The sequence below is a fragment of the Neolamprologus brichardi genome, chromosome 14, assembly GCF_056152115.1.
Source record: "Neolamprologus brichardi isolate AB-2024 chromosome 14, ASM5615211v1, whole genome shotgun sequence".
NCBI classification, from domain to species: domain Eukaryota; kingdom Metazoa; phylum Chordata; class Actinopteri; order Cichliformes; family Cichlidae; genus Neolamprologus; species Neolamprologus brichardi.
Genome location: NC_142117.1, coordinates 22902224 through 22919744, shown reverse-complemented (window position 1 = coordinate 22919744; position 17521 = coordinate 22902224). Strand labels below are relative to the sequence as shown.

General features: G+C 41.4%; 2 protein-coding genes across 2 annotated transcripts; one reads left to right on the top strand and one right to left on the bottom strand.

Annotated features, from left to right (window-relative positions):
- Nucleotides 1-4861: 4861 nt before the first annotated feature.
- Nucleotides 4862-11590, top strand: slc1a5 (solute carrier family 1 member 5). Its single transcript, XM_006795402.3, has 8 exons — nucleotides 4862-5535; nucleotides 9134-9176; nucleotides 9324-9392; nucleotides 9525-9691; nucleotides 10165-10398; nucleotides 10519-10713; nucleotides 10898-11032; nucleotides 11158-11590. Exons 1-8 carry the CDS (start codon nucleotides 5000-5002, stop codon nucleotides 11360-11362), a joined length of 1584 nt encoding a protein of 527 aa, XP_006795465.1. The 5' UTR covers nucleotides 4862-4999; the 3' UTR covers nucleotides 11363-11590.
- Nucleotides 11591-13830: 2240 nt separating this feature from the next.
- fkrp (fukutin related protein) lies at nucleotides 13831-17424 on the bottom strand. The gene is made up of 2 exons (XM_006795403.2): nucleotides 17052-17424; nucleotides 13831-16798 (listed from the first exon to the last, which is right to left on the bottom strand). Exon 2 carries the CDS (start codon nucleotides 16683-16685, stop codon nucleotides 15096-15098), a length of 1590 nt encoding a protein of 529 aa, XP_006795466.1. The 5' UTR covers nucleotides 16686-16798; nucleotides 17052-17424; the 3' UTR covers nucleotides 13831-15095.
- Between the last annotated feature and the right edge of the window lie 97 nt (nucleotides 17425-17521).

Sequence of the window (17521 nt, the reverse complement as noted above, 5' to 3'; positions counted from 1 at the left end):
CAATATCGAAATAAATCCTCACTTATGCTGAATCCATTCAACCATTCATTCATTTTCTTCAACTTATCCAACCATCCAAAGCCGAGAGGTAGGATACACCCTGAACCGTTCACCGATCTACCGCAAGGCTTTTGTCCCGAATGCTTTTCAAGTATATCATTTAGGATTAAACTCTTGTTGAATAACTGAAAGTATTTCGCATTCAAATGGAAGTTTATTTGTCATACATGGCTGTAGGCACAGCATGTGAGTCTGACTGCACAGCGCAAATCTGTAAATAAGTTCGGGAGGCCCCTTCTGATCACAGAAGGTTTTAAGAGATCAGACAGGCTTTAGGTGGCCCTCTCATCACTGCAGGGACAGTAGTGACAGCGAATCTACACATGGCACATGCATAAGGAGCTTTTTTGTAATGAAGTTTGCTTTGCAGCATTGTGAGGCTGGGCTTTGTGAAAGCAGTGCTTTGAGCCAAAATCTAATGTAGAACATGCACGCTGTTGAAAGTGTACAATCCTGAGGGTGACAGTCGAGATAATGTTTCACTAAAAACCACAACATCAGTTTTCTTTGACATTTGGGTATAAAATGCACACTTCCCTTTTTTTTCTCACATAATACTGAATGTAGAGCTGTTCAGGAGTCAGGATCAAAGTGCCATTTCAAGAGTGTTTTGTATAGCTGCGCACACACAGTGTATGATTGAACAGCACACCTCACTTATCGCAAAGCAAGAAGCGTAAATGTTTGCCTCATAAACATTATGTTCTAGCCAAACAGAGTTCGAGCCTAATGGCCTAATGGCAAGGCTTTCTCCATCTCACTCTCTTCTTGGTTCCTTGAATATTCAGTCATGAAATTTCCCCTCAAGGGGTCTTAGTGGGAAAAAAAAGAAATTATTTCCAGACTTTTCCTCTGTCCAACATTCCTTCTAGATAAACATCCTGGAATCATGACTCTGCACCTTATCATAACTCAGTACCTTTCACCATGAGTCAGCACTTTGAGGATTATTTAGTTTGTGGACAGCTACAACCTGGTTTGCCTCTTACCTGTAATTATTTTTATTTAATTTAATAACTGCACAGTACTCTCTGTTTATAGTAACCATTGTCCTTAATGTAAATATGTAAGAAAAATTGTGTATGTTTCTGTTCCGTGTCCTGTGTACAACCAAATTTCCCCTTTTGGGACAATTAAAGGATTGTTCTATTCTATTCTATTCTATTCTATTCTATTCTATTCTATTCTATTCTATTCTTCTAACTACTCTTAATTTTGTCTTTATTTATTTATCTTGTTTGAAAAACAGCGTGGAATGAGTGGAAGTGTTTTCATACTTCACCCTGATCCTGCTCAATGACCGCAGCAGACCAGGATAGAAGATAGGGCATTGCTGCACTGACACATTCAGGTGGCGGGGTATCAAGTTTCCTTTCAGCCTTTCTCATTTCTTTTCTCCCAGTCTCTCACTTGCTCTTCTCACGATACTTGAGACAGCAACGTTTTGTTGTTCACGTCCCCATTTCATAGGTCACATGAATTGCCCCCGTTTGTGTGCCGTGTCCTTATTCATGCTTGATTATCAAGCATCAAACTGTAGAAAAAGAGGGAACTAAACCTCCGGCCAGATGCCACGTGATGATAAATGCTAATGTTTACAGCTGAGGTGGTGCTGAATTTGCCATGTTCACTGCCTTGGTTTAACGTGTCAGTGTTAAAGACATTTAGATTCAGCTGAGGTTTTCTGGACATATCATAACATATTTATTCCAATTTCTTTAAAAAAAAAAAATAAAACCTCATCTCCAAGTTAAGTCAGTTACAACTGCAAAAACGTAAGGGCAAAGTAAACACTCTTGGGCTCAATGAATATTAAAAAACCCCCACTTAGTGCAATTTTAAAATGCCAAAGGAAGCCTTATCCTTATCACAAGGCTGACTGAGATGAATAAAAAAAACCCTCTCCAACAAATATTTACTAACTTAAGTGCTGCCTAATAAAAGTCTTATATAAGACTTATAACAACGAGCCAAGGACATCGGTGTTATTGAACCTGTTCCAAAAACTCTCAAATACAACTTTACTGACACACAGATGTATGACAAAATGCTACATCCACCCACCAAATTTCGGTCTTCTTTGAAGACTTTCTCTACTTTCTTTATGTGGTCGGAGGGTAGTGAGTCAGTTAAAAACTCCAGCCTTCACATTTAACTAAAGTTGAACTAATAACTCTCACCCATACATGTGTTATCAAAGCATTGCTGTTGTTTTTGCTCTGAAATATGTGAATTTAGAAGTCAGCCACTTAAGTTTTAATATATTAAATAACAGCAGAAACTCATCTTCACAGCGTGTGCATTGTGTGTTATTATAGATGGGGCCTTCTCAGCTCTTGTGCGCTAGCTGGCTTAGCCATTGAAGTTGTCCTTTCTCACAGGGTAATGCACTTTTCACAGAATCACGGTGATTCCTTCAATCATTCACACAGTCAGGGGGAACAAAGCCTAAGCTTTAGATAACAAACTTGGCTTGTAGAGCACAGCTTCCTGCCAGTCTGAGATCTGGTCCTGTGGGCATTATTTGGTGTTAAAGGTGTTTTTCCCACAAATTTCAGCCAGTTGGAGTCTTTAAAAAAATCACTTGAATTGTTGTTTGACTGTAAGCTATCCTCAGTATGTCCTGAACACTGACACATAAATTATAAGCAATCAGACTGTAGGCCTCTGTGGCCCAGACAATGAGTCTGTCTCTTATTACATCTTTGTGCACACCTAGCCAATGATTGGAAGTCAGGATACTAACATTTCATGGAGGTTTTAAGCTTTTATTTTCATCTGAAAGTTGCTTTCTTACTCAACACTGTCTTACTCACTTTCATTCTTAACTGCTGTCAACACATTTCCAAGAAAAACACACGGCCCGTTGCTTCACAGTCATCCTCTCATCACTACAACTGGGTGAGAAACAGTTTGCAAAGAATATACTGCTCCTCAGTGGCCATTCTTTGCCATCCAGACACGCCAGATGTCAGATTAATGTTATTACTGCACTTGTCGTTCCACGTGTGTTACCCTTTCATGATCTAAGAGGTTTCTTCTTCGTTGATTTGCGACTTGGGGAGAAAGCAAATAAACCCGCAGAGGAGGGAGGTCACATCAAAGCCCCAGTGGCTCCCCCCACAGCTGTAGAGACGAACCCCAGTGGCTTCCTCCACAGCTGTAGAGACGAACCCTGTACCTCTCCTCCGCTAATGTGCCCTAGTTTAACTGCTGTTCTAATGAAAAGAGGTAATCTGGGAAGGGATTAAAGCTGACAGATATTCCAGTGGATCTGCATCATTTTTAAATGTGCCACACCCTTATTTAAGAGCCCCAATACAAAGTAAATGTAAATAGTGGTATTCACTGAAAGTTGGAGACTTGAAACTGTATCGTCACACATGGTTGTCACTTTCAGCCATGCCCTCAATGGAAGTGTTGTGATGTCACTGCATGATGCAATATATGTTGCTTGTTTCAATCTAGTGAACACCACACATCATAAAAGCATCTCATTATATAATATGAAAGTGCTGTTAATATCTACAGACTTTCTCTGTGCTGTAACTGATGTTAAATTAACAAACTTTCCCTTTTTTAAAATGTAAAAGGTCTAAAACGTCTCCTTACAGAAACACTGCTTTTTTCGCAATCATCCAGCCAGAGGCTCCTTCATAAGGCCCTTATGAAGGAAATCTGAGTAAAACAAAAAAGGTGTAGGTTGAAGGTTTATATACATATAGACACCATACACTATGACAACAATCAGCATTGCGTGTTGACTTTGGGGTGGGGTGGGGTGGGGGGCGCCCTAAGCATATTCTTTATTCTTTCTTTCTTTAATTAATGTCATGGAACATGTCCCTGTTAAAACATGCCAAAATCTACGTCAATATAAAAAAGCAAGAACATTTTCTTTGTTGATGTGTGACTTGATGAATGCAGTAGCAGGCTCCACACCCTGTACCTCTCGTCAGCTCATTCGATCTAGTTGTTTAACTCATGAAAGGTAGTAATCTAGGAAGGGATTAGAGCTGGCAAATATTCCTGTAGCACTGCATCATTTTGAGTGTACCACGCCTTTAATTAAGAAACCCATTATAAAGTTAATTTAGACCTTTTTTATTTATTTGATAAAAGTTGGACACTTTTCAAAGACTTTTTAACGTCTTTTGCACGTGGTTGTAATTTTCAGTTCAGGTGGTTAGGGGAAATTTTTATGCTGTCTTGCTTTTAACAACGCGTGACGCAATGATCGCCTCTTGTTTCAGGGTAGTGAAGACATCAAGCATAAAAGGCATTGCTGTTACATTAGTGAATTTTTTTTATTTTTTATTTTTTTTTTTATGTTTCCATCCAAAAACGCTGTTTTTCTCAACCGTTCAACCAGAAGTCGTCACAGTGAAGAAAGATTTTCCCTTACATCTTTATAACTGTTGGCAAACGCATGTATTATTTTGGTCATTATTAACAGTATTTTAAAAAATAACAATCAAAAATTGCCAATAATTACATGAAAGAAAAGTAAATTAAATTAAAGCTGTACGGTGAAGCTCTATATGGATATAGATTTGAGCAGTCTACACACTCCACGTGGTAGTAAAGGTCTTTGAGGCAGCAAATGTAGTATAAATTAATGTCATATAATATCTGCACTCTGTGACCTAAAGGCTTAAAAGAAAAGCATTTTTATGTGAATAAAATGCGAGAGAAAATACGAAAATTCGGTATTTCCTTTTCATAATGAATGTTACAGCCTTGGTTAGACACGCCCAGGTTGCCAAGAGGTGGGCGTGGAATACTTCCCGGTAGATAAGAACCCACGCGGACCTCAAGCGACAGTCAAGGAAGTTTGTATGCAGTTGCCTTAATTTTAGAAAGGTCTCCTGCCACGTTGCTGCTAGTTTTCAGACACGTTTTCCTTCGTTAAGTTTTAGGGGAAGTTTAAACGCGCGTCATGGCCTCGACGGTAGACATGATAGAGAACAGGAGGGAATCCAACGGCGAGGCTCACCTCGACGAGCCCATGACCAACGGGCTGGACATCCCCAAGAAGAGCACCCCGGAGACGTTGTCTCAGCGCGTGCTGAGGATTGTCAAGGCCAACCTGCTGGTGATTCTCACCGTGGCCGGGGTTATCGTTGGTGTTTTTATTGGACTTGGTGTGCGTAATGTAACACTAACGAGAACCCAGGTGATTTACATCGGCTTCCCAGGTGAGATTCTCATCCGGTTGCTGAAGATGATCATCATTCCTCTGGTGGTCTGCAGCCTGGTGTCCGGAGCGGCCAGCATCGACCCCAAAGCCCTGGGCAAACTCGGCGGCTTGGCTATGCTCTTTTTCCTGATCACCACCTTGATTGCGTCCTCGATTGGGGTCGTGATGGCTTTCATCATATCGCCGGGGTCTGTGTCCGTCAGCAAGCCGGCCTACTTGGAAGAAGACGTGCCTGCGCATAAAGAAATTATAGACTCCTTCTTAGATTTGATAAGGTAAGCGAAACCCTAACTCTTGCTCACACACAGTCAGTCTACATACTCTCAAAAAAGTCGTTAAACTTTCACGTGTTATTAGGCCTGTATGTAATGACGCGCATAGGACGCTCCAAAGATCTAATAATAGTAGCCAAGTTACACAGAGTAACCTGTTGTAGGTGTAGCAGTACTTGTAAGAACCAGATCGGGCACATGTCTTATTCGTTGTCCACTACAGCCGGACAATGCAGTGCTGTAATGCCAACAAACGGTTGCATCAGCTGTGTCCTCGCTGAGGGTTAACTCCCCGGCACAGTCCTGTTGTCCCTTCTCGGGCGCTTTATAAAAAAATGAAAAGATTTTATTTTGTGTTAGTGTTTTGTTTTTGTTTTTTTTGTTTTTTCCCAGGACAACTAAACCCATACACTGACTTATTTGGTAATATTCCACATCTTGTCCAGTGTGACGTTTACACGTGGAATCAGAAGACGTGCGTGAAACTTGTCCCTAATCGCAACTGTGGTTCAAACACTTCCTGCTGGGGGCTCGCGCGCGTTTGTACCGCTGCTACACGTGTTTCATCTTTAGTCTGACTCGCTTCACGCTTACGCTCACAGGTTTTCTGTTCGCAACTTCTGTCAAAGTTTACTTTGAAACACATAACGTGGCACAGCGGCACCGAACATGGCGCAATGCCGTTTAAACTTGTTGAACTTGTTAAGTAAAAATGACTTCTGTCTGTAGGTGCCCATGCGCACCCACCCGCCCGACATTTTTATTTTTTTAAATTAATGCGTCATGTTCACAGGGCATTCATGTAGCATGTGTCACCTCTATGGTGTGGGTGAGGGGACACCCGGAAGCATCTATGACCATTGTACACAAACAACTGCGTCAGAAGGAAATGTTCCACGTCATCTAAATAACTATTACATGTTCCTATTGATGTTGGTCCACTGTGCACGCTTCCCCTGTACCTGCTGTGTTTTGGTCTGACACTAATTGGAGGTGAGGGCTTTTCTTACATGTCAACAGCAATTCAGTAGAAGCTTAGTTTTTCTATTTTTGGATTATTATTTTTTTATTCTAAAGACATTACTACACAGCATGATGCAACAGCATAGTACAGTACATAAAGTAAAGTACAGTGTCAGTGTTTCCCATCACAGAGGTTAAAAACGTGTTTAGAGTGTAAACAAGAAGACTTTGGGTTTACTGTTTGGATCTGTAATCTGAACCATGAATCATGTTAAGCTTATTTGGTTTGCCTCAAGTAGACGAGATGGAACACAGACCACCTGTAAGAGTCTGTTTACATCCAGTCTTAATAATGCTTGCAACTATTGCATCATTATTCCTGGTTAGTTTGACTGGTCTGTTCATGGTTTGCTCAGTCTGGCGCTCGGTGAATCATTGAATTGTGCGCTATGAAAACCAGAATATTCCACTCGCCACCCACCCCTTGCATCGTGACTTAGCCTTGGCAACACATCCATAAAACAGTCCTTGTGCCCTGATGGAGATTAACATTTTTTACCTGACCCTAATTAGGACGTTACATAACGTGGGGGTGGGAGGTAAAGACAAGATATGATAAATATGAAACAAGGGTAATGTTTGTCTTGTATTGGACACATGCCACCGTTCCACGTGCACACACATTATCCCAATAGACGACCCGTGCCTCTCATTAGCGCGAGCCTGGTCAGCCGGTGTCCTGGTTACTTTTGACAACAAAGGCAGCGTGGAACTTACTGGGTGGAACTGACTGAAGAGCTGTTCATTAAAGCGCAATAATGGCCTGGTCATTGTTTGCAGACGCACACTCATACCAAACAGAGCAGGGGGAAAAAAGACAACACACCAGCCTGAGGACAAATATGGTTGCAGCCACTCCTACACATCCTTGTTGACATATCTTATCAGTTGCTTTTTTTTTTTTCTTTTGACCTACAAAACCTGCAGGTGATGGCTATCATTCTGTGAAGCTAGAACTTGTTTTTTTTTTTCTTAGCAAACTTAGTTATATGAAGATCTTCTATCTTTGTCATCCTGTCCTTAGCTGTCAGGAGCTCAACAGGCCTTTGAGATGCTGGGATTCATTCCCATTCTTTAGAACCATAATCCATTTTTCAGCTTTTAAGCGTTTCATCCGTTTGTCCACCTTATTAAGCGCCCCGAAGTTTCTGTTGTTGGGTTTGATACTAAACATGTACCATTTTCCCAAAGCAGCTGAGGGATGGTGTAACAGGATGGTGTCAAGACGTCAGAAGATCTGAGCACAATTGTCCGTTTGACATAGGAGACCCACCCGCCTAATAGGCATGTGATGGGCCATTGTTTTCATACCAACATTCCAGTTAAACAATAAAATAAAGTTTATTTACATTCAAGTTGCAAGTTCACCTCAGTGTGAACAGTTTCGAATGAGCATGGCATCCACATGTAGACTTGATTAGGATAAGGCGGAAAAAACGAAACATTGTGTTCTTTTTGTTTTAAATTTCATTAGCACTGCGGTTTGTACCTGTGCCAAGAATAAGTAATCACAGCAGTGAACAAGGAAGTGGAAGTGTACGAGTGAGTCACGCTTGTACTCGGGATTGCCATCTCTGTGCAAATTTAGTGTACGTGTACGTATAGTCAGGAGTCCTGCCTCCCATTAATACTATACAAGGATGTGATGGCACGTGAATTCTAACAATGCTTGAAGTCTGGATTCTCTTTAGATTCTACACACAGATTATTATGCGGCTCACTTTTGTGCTGACGAAACATTAAATACTTAAGCCTCTTTCCTCTCGTCATCTTACTACACTCAGACTATGCCAATCCATTTGAATATCCAAATGGTGTGAAAGCTTAGCAGCCGTTTAGTCCCTTTTCACGGCTGTTTGTGACGCAGCCGGTTTTCTAGTTCTGCCACGTCATGCAGTCACATGATCCTTAAGCTTGAAGCACTGCAGCACCAGTGGAAGGGACTGAATGACCGGAAAGCGGTTGATGAGTTAATGCCTTATTACTCTAGATCTGTTGCAGACAGCTGAGCACAGGGGTAACGGGTGCACTTTGGGTTTTTCGTGTGTTCTTGGGAGATTTAATACGCAGCTGTACCTATTCTGTGGAAGCCAGAGTGTATGCATGCACTCATTAGCAGGTGATGGATAAGGTCACAGCAACACGGGCTTAGAGGGGAAAAAACCGAGATTAACAGTTAAATTCTCTGAGCTGTTTTCACATGACGAGCCTCGGGCTTCTCTCTGTTTGAGCTGTCACTGATAGTTTGAAGAGATAGCATTTGTGCTTTCTATGTCACAGGATCAGTAGCAGTATTGCTCTATAGTTAGCTGAAACTGAGTAATGAGTCAAAGCAGGTCAGCCTGTGGTTTTTAAATTAAATTTCCAAGCAGCACATGTGACATTACTTAGTGTTACTATTCTGTGCTTTTTAAAAAATAAATAAAATGTATTTTGAGAACAAACCCAAACAGCCAAACCTGTTTTCTGCACTTTAGTTCCCAAACCTGTCTTTTCTCTGCTCTCTATCACAGCCAGTTCTCCACTTCACACTGAGCACAAGGATTTGAATGTGTTGTATTTTTGTTTTTATCCACAGAAACATCTTTCCCTCCAACCTTGTGTCTGCTGCTTTTCAGTCTGTAAGTATTTGATTTGAATTTTTTGGTTTTTTTTTTTTTAATTTTTTTACATAGTCATTCCACTGAATTGTGTAACAGAACTATGACGATAAGCTGATTATGTCCTAATTAGTCTACTAAACTAACAATTTGTTGCCTCCTGTACAGTATGCGACCTCCTATAAGCTGATGAAAAAGAATGGCACAGATGGAATCACCAATATCACGGTGGAGAATGTGAGCAGAGTGACTGGCTGGAAAATGAACTATAAATACACTCCAAAACTACCTGACTGTATTCTTAAACTGAGGGCGGAATAAATGTGTTTTCTTACTCGGTTTTTTGTTTTTAACATGTGTGCTTTTCAGGTGCCTTTTGGAACAGACCAGGATGGCATGAATATTCTTGGTCTCGTAGTGTTTGCCATCGTGTTTGGGGTGGCTTTGCGGAAGCTGGGAGAGGAAGGAGAGATCCTGATCAAGTTCTTTAACGCCTTCAACGAGGCCACCATGGTCCTGGTGTCCTGGATCATGTGGTAAGGACACCTGGATGCTTTTTGGGTTGGGGAAGGAATAAAAGAACAGAAAATGTTCATGTGTGAAGAGCAAAATATTCAACTACAGCAAAGTGTTTTTTAAAGAGGACCACGCTGCTGTTTTGAACCTGCTATTTGAATGAATAGAAGCGTCTGCATCCTGCAACTACCGTGCATGTGCAGTTGCATAACATTATGGCTTTATTAAAAGCTTGATTCCCAGTGTCGACAAGATCCCCGTCTCTCCTAACATTAGAGCACTCAACAACATCTTTGCTAATTATTTTTATGGATGCAGTACACCAAGACAAAATATTAAAAAACGTTTTGCTACATTTCTGGCTGGAGTTGTGTATTTAATGGACAGATATGAGAGGAATATTGTGTTTTTTAATCTTTAAGTGTGCTTTTATCCAGAAGTGCTCTGTATCAGAAACTTAAACTACATCACTGTCTCGTCTCGTCCCTTGCAGGTATGCCCCAATCGGTATCATGTTCCTTGTAGCTGGGAAGATTGTGGAAATGGAAGATGTTGCAAGCCTGTTTGCCAGTTTGGGAAAATATATAGCCTGCTGCCTCATTGGACATGCTATCCATGGAGCACTTGTGTTGCCAGGCATCTACTTTATCATTACAAGGAAGAACCCTTACACCTTCCTCTGGGGGATATTCACAGCTCTAGCCACAGCCTTTGGAACAAGCTCCAGGTAATAAACGCGACTCTCAGGTTGTTAAATACTGAATGACTTAGATTTCTCTCTTTTAAAGCAACAATGTATCTATACATCTTTTCTGCACGCTCACGGCCATCGTTTCTTACTTCTTAGCTCTGCCACGCTGCCTCTCATGATGAAGTGCGTGGAGGAAAAGAACGGCGTATCCAAGCACATCAGCCGCTTCATCCTGCCCATTGGAGCGACGGTCAACATGGACGGTGCGGCTCTCTTTCAGTGCGTGGCCGCAGTTTTCATTGCACAGCTGAACAGCATTTCCCTTAACTTCATCCAAGTCATTACCATCCTGTAAGTCCCAAAGCCACCAAAACACACCTTCAGTTAGACAGTGACATGTAATACTAAATCAATTGTACCACTGGCTTACTTATCAAACAGTTACCTAATAATATAGGTGATTTCACAGTGTCTTTTATAATCATGACAATAGATTTGTGTCTAACTGCTACTGTCCATGCTTTTTGTACTTTAGTGTTACAGCTACAGCATCCAGTGTTGGAGCAGCGGGAATTCCTGCAGGCGGTGTTCTGACTTTAGCTATTATCCTGGAGGCAGTAGGACTCCCCACCACCGACATCTCTCTTATCCTGGCTGTTGACTGGCTTGTGTGAGTATACAAACTTTGGACGATGTTTACCGTGATGCCCTGGATTTACAACAATGTAGGGCACACTGCTGGCTGTAAATACCCTGACATTAAAATGGCATGCCATCTGTTTTGTCTTCCTTCAGTGATCGTACCTGCACGGTGCTCAATGTGGAGGGTGACGCTTTCGGCGCGGGGATCTTGCAGTTCTTTGTGGACAGAGATGCCAAACGAAACGGAGCAGAGCTGAGCGAGGTCCGGCTGGAGGCCGCCCCCGATAGCTCGCCGCTCATTAGTAAACGAAGCGATGCTCAGAAATCAGGGTCTGGTGAGAAAGAGTCAAGTATGTAATGCGACTGTTGACATTTTCAAGGACTCCTGGCTCAGTTCTGATACTCGTTTGATATTGTGGGGGGAAAAAAAGAACTGAGCATCAAGCCCCTCATTTTCGTTGTCTGCTCTGAAGAAAAGAGTATAGAGAGAGACTGGACAATGTCTCTGACTTCAACACTTTTCTGGAGGGGTAGCTGAAAACTCACATGGGGCACATTTAGTGACCTTTTCAAGATTTTTTTTTTTTTTTTTGTGGGTGAGACTGTATTGTACACTAGAGTGGCTGCTTTAACTCCAGTCTGATGTTGCACTCGATTGGTCCTCATCAGCTCTCATGTCAGAAATTGTTATCTTGTGTGTAGATTCTTTACTAGCGAGTAAAGAATATGATTGGTGAGTAAGTTTGTCATGTGACCAGTGCATCCACCCACAAAAGCTGGACCAATGAACTTCAAGACATAGGCATGTTAAATATATAATATAATGGCGGAGCTTAAGTTACATGAATGCACTGGTCTGTCACTAAAGTTTGGCCCCATTTCATTTGTATTATTGAATCTGCGTCTTAGCAAATTACCGGCAAACACTCCACGGGACAACGGAAAAAGCCTCTGACTTTATAAGTAGAGGACCTCCATACTGTTCACTGCACCCACTGTGTAATTATTGGAAGTTGTCAACTTTAAACATGTTTTTGGCTACTTTCATGCAGAATTCATCCAGTGATGTTTTAAACTGCAAGTACTTCGTATTTGAGTTTAAGTGCATTCTTTATACTCTGCATGGAAGTAGGGTTTTTTTTGTTTGTTTGTTTGTTTGTTTTGTTTTTATTTATATATTTTTTTTTAATTTGTTTTGGTGGAAGCATCAGTTAGTCTTTTAGTGTGTTTATGGTTATTATGTGAAATGACCTTCTCACCGTGAGGGGATGAAACGGCAATAAATCTGTCCTAGAGCCTCAGTTCGTCTTCTGAAACACACCAAATGAAAACACGTCCTCAGTAATCACCCAAAGTTGAATGAAGGCCTCTTTACTCATGGACCTGCAATATGTAATAAAATGGGCGCATGTGGAGAAATGCTGCGATCACCAACACATCCTCAGGTTTTGACTTTGGCTACAAGACTTTCCTCTGCGTGCTCCTTAAAATACTCCAGGACCAAAAGTTAAATAGACTCTGCAACAAAATTCTAGTCACACTCTTTGGTTTGCTTTGCTCTTGTGCAGGTACAAGTGGTTTAACACACACTATGCAACAGTGACTGTTTGATGTTATATGTCATATATGAGCAACTAACTTCCTTACACTACAAGGATGTCTCTATTTTATGAGAATGAGAGGTGTACACACCTAAATAACTTTGGTAAAGGGAGAATCTCATAATCTGTCTTGGCTATCATGGGCGTAAACGTGGAGTAATAGCTGGGTGGCCTCCACCCAACCAAGAATTTCTGGTAGGCATTTGTAAATTTATTTCTTTAAGCTCCAAAGACATTTGTAGTATTTAACTTTGTAAATGCTAGTAATTCCAAGCTTTCTTTTTCCAGATTCAACTCTTAGCAACTTGTTGGATTTGGGTATTTTTATTTATCACACTCTATTTGGTGTGAGCTACAGTTTTAAATATATTTTATGAGATGCTTCTTTTAAAAAAAAAAAAAAAAAAAAAAAAAAGTTTATATCAGTGGGGAAGACTTAAGGCTCTGGAGAGAAGTTGTTAGATCATAGATACTAAAGAGATACTGTCTGGGGTTTGGGTATGGCGATGTATCCAAGAGAACAATGCAAGTCCGGCTGGCCGGGAACTGAACCTCTTCCCTAATAAACGCTTGGCTATTGAAGTACCCAGACACTTTTTAAATGGATGAAAGTAATATAGCACAATATCTTTTGCATCCATATCAATTGTTAATCAATATCTTATATAGACATCAGTAGGGCTAATACTGTTAAATCCAAAACCAGATATTTTTTAAGCCCGCTTTCTTAGCCTTCTCATTACATTAGCTTTGCAGAATTTCACATGACAATCATTTAACTGCAAGCTTGAGGTCTTAGCATTTCTTATGTCATAAGAAAATTCTTTATTTTTTTCTGTTCCTTTTGTGGTGCAAGATTACTTCCTGAACTCGTCCATTATGTGGCTTGATCATGGTTTTGTTTGTTTGTTTAAAGTGGGCTATGGTTGTAAAATAACTTATTGTCTGAATGTACTGTCAGCAACCTTTCAGCAATAAATGTTTTTTTTATATATATATATATATATATATATATAAATAAGAGGATGTGGCTTTTTGTGGACAAACCCTGTTTTTAACTCTTACTGCAGAGACTAATCAGAAGCACACAGTAATACAAATCAGAAAAGACACAAAATACTTTGTCTTTATGTTGAGAGACTGTAAAATAATGCAGCCTCTCACTGATACATAAGCCTGGGCACATTAACCAGGCCATATATGAATACTAGAAGGAAAAAAAAAAACAATATAAACACACCTCTAGGGATACAATATGTAGAGCAACAACATGGGAGAGGCTTGGTTGTAATGCTAGTTTGCATCACACTTTGGGTTTGTGATGAACACGTGAGCCGTGTTCCTGTAGAGTTGCATTCCTGCCTCTTGTGAAACACTCCACCCCTTTGGTCGTCACAACAACAGCACTTGGCGTTAATTAGTTGTGTTGCGCCATCTAGTGGCAACAGCTATTTACAAAATACATGAAACTGTTATTCTTTTATTGTAGAAGTACATGAAATGATTTGACACCCTCGTACATTAGATACAGGAAAAACTACAGGAATCATGTGGCAACCAGGGGAACTGAGTAGTATACTGAATTAAATTTCCTTTTCATAATATTTATAAATATGTAATTATTTACTTGAATTCTAAGGCCTGGTAGAGCAATCGTCCATAACAGCATGAATAACACAGGTTTGCTTTCATTTCTCATTTCATTAGATGGAAGTCTGCTCAGCTGCAGTTACCAGCTGGCTCTACCACAAACTAACATTCACTCATAAACTGAGACGTGCAAAACAAGGCAACAGAGTTCAAAAATCATAAAATACCTGTTAGGCTAAAGCCACTTATTTAACACACATAAGTCTGTATAATACCTTAAATCCTGCTTAAGATAAAATACATTTTAGTTTTAAAAAAATCATTTGTTTTTTTTCAATTATCTATCTTTTTTTTTTTTAATTACAGCAGTAGTAGTTCAATGTTTCTGTACAACACATACACACCACAGCCTTATGTCAGTACACTAGTGTATGGATTTAAACTTTTCAAGTGTGTCTTTCAAACAAAATGCTACCGCTCAGGCAAATAAATAACGTGTGTTCAACATTAGACTTTACATCCGAACCACAGGAAGAACAATCTAAGCATGCAATACAGTCTTCTGATACACATGTGGTGAAGGTAACAGTAAATGCAGTCGTTTTGGCACCATATTAAATCTTTTTTTACACATGAACTCCAGAAAATGTTGAGATGATTAGATGTGGATGTCACACAGACAAGAGGTACTCGACCATTTATGGTCAGATAAGACTGTGTCGGACATTTGTGCTCTCATGTGATTCTCAGTTTGGTAATGTCTCGAAGCATTCAGGGCTGCAGTGCATGTGTGTAAAAGGCTTTACTTTCCAGGCATTATCTTTCACAGACAATTATTTGAGGCAAGATTTTCTTTGTATGTAGGTAAACCTAAATGGGTCTGTAGCCCTCCGCTATGACTCATAATTTGCTTCTGTCCAGTCTCTTTTTTGCAGGGTTGGGATACTGGGGGTTCTCAATCGCCCCCTCTCCAAATTTAAGTTCCAAAAAGGCTCTGTGGTTGTTAGGGCCATAGGCAGTGATGCCAGCAAAAGGCATGGGTACCAGTGGCTGCAGGAAGTGTTCTGGGAACTCGACATCTTGTTTATGTTCAGTCCACGTATCTTTGGTCATGACGCCATTACGTGGATAGAACGGCCACAGGTCAACGTGCAAGTGGTTAGCCTCACTGTACTGGACCCTGTAAAAGTCTCCTTCCACCGCACGCTCCCACACGTAGCCATTAGCATCCACCAGAGAGCCTGAGTCCAGGTTCTTTAAATGATCGCAGTTGGGTACATCCTCCAGATAGATACCAAGGTCTACATCATAGTCCCATGGGATGATATCTTGATGGCGAACGGCGCCCAACAGAGTACCTCCCTCTAGCCAGTAGCGCACACCTGAGCGCTCCAAGATATTGACGACATACTTGATGGTTTCCCTGAGCGCTCGCAGACAGCAGGGAGGTGTCCAGCGGTCCAGATAAAGATAGTCTGGAGTGTCATCCTGCACAGTGCCAAAGCAGCGTGGTGTCTCTTTGCTGCAGCCGTACCACTGTTCCCTCCCATCAGGCAGCAGAAGACGCTTCAGACCGAAGCTCCTCATTAGCTTCCCCGTGGCCTCCTTCAGTCGAGTGTCAGCCTTCCACTGGTTGTGAGCAGAGCTGAAGAGAGGCCGATGGTTTGCAGAGAAACAGGGGCCTTCCAGGAGTTTGACCTTCCAGCCTCTCAAAGAAGTCTGGATGAAGAGTGAAGAGAAGAGAGGCTGTCCAAGAGGGACAGAGAGGTTAAAAAGATCCTCAGTCCGAATGAGTACGACTGCATCTCCCTGTAAAGCTGTACATACACTCCCACTGCTCCCTGATGCAGCTGTTGAATAGATAGCTGTCCACTCTCTGAGGTTCACCCGCAAGTGGAGACACTGCACAGCAGATCGAGCCAATACGGGTGCAGCTACTAACCTCACAGGCCCTCCACCCTCTCCTTCCAACTCTCTAATTAACCTCTCAATAGCCCTTGGTTGCTCCAGCTCCACTCCATCAGGCACTAGCAGCACAAACTCTGTTTGCACATGAAACTCAGGCCTGTGAGCTTGTGGTGGTTGGTCTGGGCTGGGGGAGAGGATAAGAAGCCGAGCACCCTCCGGAAGCACCAGTGGAGGGTACGGTGATGTGTCAGCTACAGCCAGGAAGGGAAGCTCTGGCCTCTGGTGAAGGAAGGAATTAGCCACATCCCCAACATAGTTTTCAAAATGTTCAAATTCCCGAAGTAGAACAGTTACACGTGGGCCTCGACTGTGTCCCTCCACTCCAACCACTCCAGGCTCACCTCCAGCTCCTGCAAGTAACCCTCCGAGACCAGAGGCTGGTAGGGCAGCCCTTCTGGTGCCCCTGCCAAGTTCTTTCCTCTTCTCCATCATTTGCTGCTGGGCTCGGGACACATAATAGAGAATGAGGAGGTTGAGGATGATGGCGATAGTTAACAAGCCCTGACAGAAACTGATCCGCATGGCAACTAATATTTCCTTTGCAGTTTATTTCAGGAGAATAACTTAAGTTTGAATCAAGAAATCCAGTGGCTGGTCTCGGACCCCCATCAGTGTAACAGAGAGTCGCATACAACCTGTAAATGACAGAAAAATGTTGTGTTTTGGTTCCAATACCACAGGCTTACGTATAAATATAATGTATTGATCTGCATATGTACATCACAATTTGCACAATTTAATTTAAACAAAGTAGTCAGTGAATGACCCAAGTCATAATCACATTCTTGTGGAACTAGGACATGATTGCCCAATGACAGGTTTTCTTTTATAAATAAAATGTTGCTAGTTGCATTAGAAATGAATGAAAATGGGATAGTAGCAACTCACCTTCATCTGAATGTATCTGTTTTATTTCATATAAGACAATCGTTTGCAGGGCCATCATATCATTCAGAAGTTAAAAGAAGCTTTACCAACGTTAAGCCAATTATGCCCGTTATGCTCGCTATATGTGGATTTCATGATGATCTTTTTGAGCTGGTAGCGTAGTAGCTACCGAGGTTGAATCGGCAGCAGCAAACACAGATATTAACTTGAGTTTAGCTCATATTTGTACGGCTGTGGAAGAAATAGTCTCCTATATTTTTTGGATGAAACTCACACTTAATGATCAAAAGAATATATCAAAAGCGCAAGGCTTAACACTATCCCAAACAAGAAACCCAGCTGCACGAATTTAGCATTAAGCTATCGCATTGTTGCCCGCAGCAACAGGACAACTTCCGGTTGAAATCCTTCAGAATAAAGCTATTGTAGGGAGTGTCCAAATCTGGACCAATCTATGAATCTATTTAATA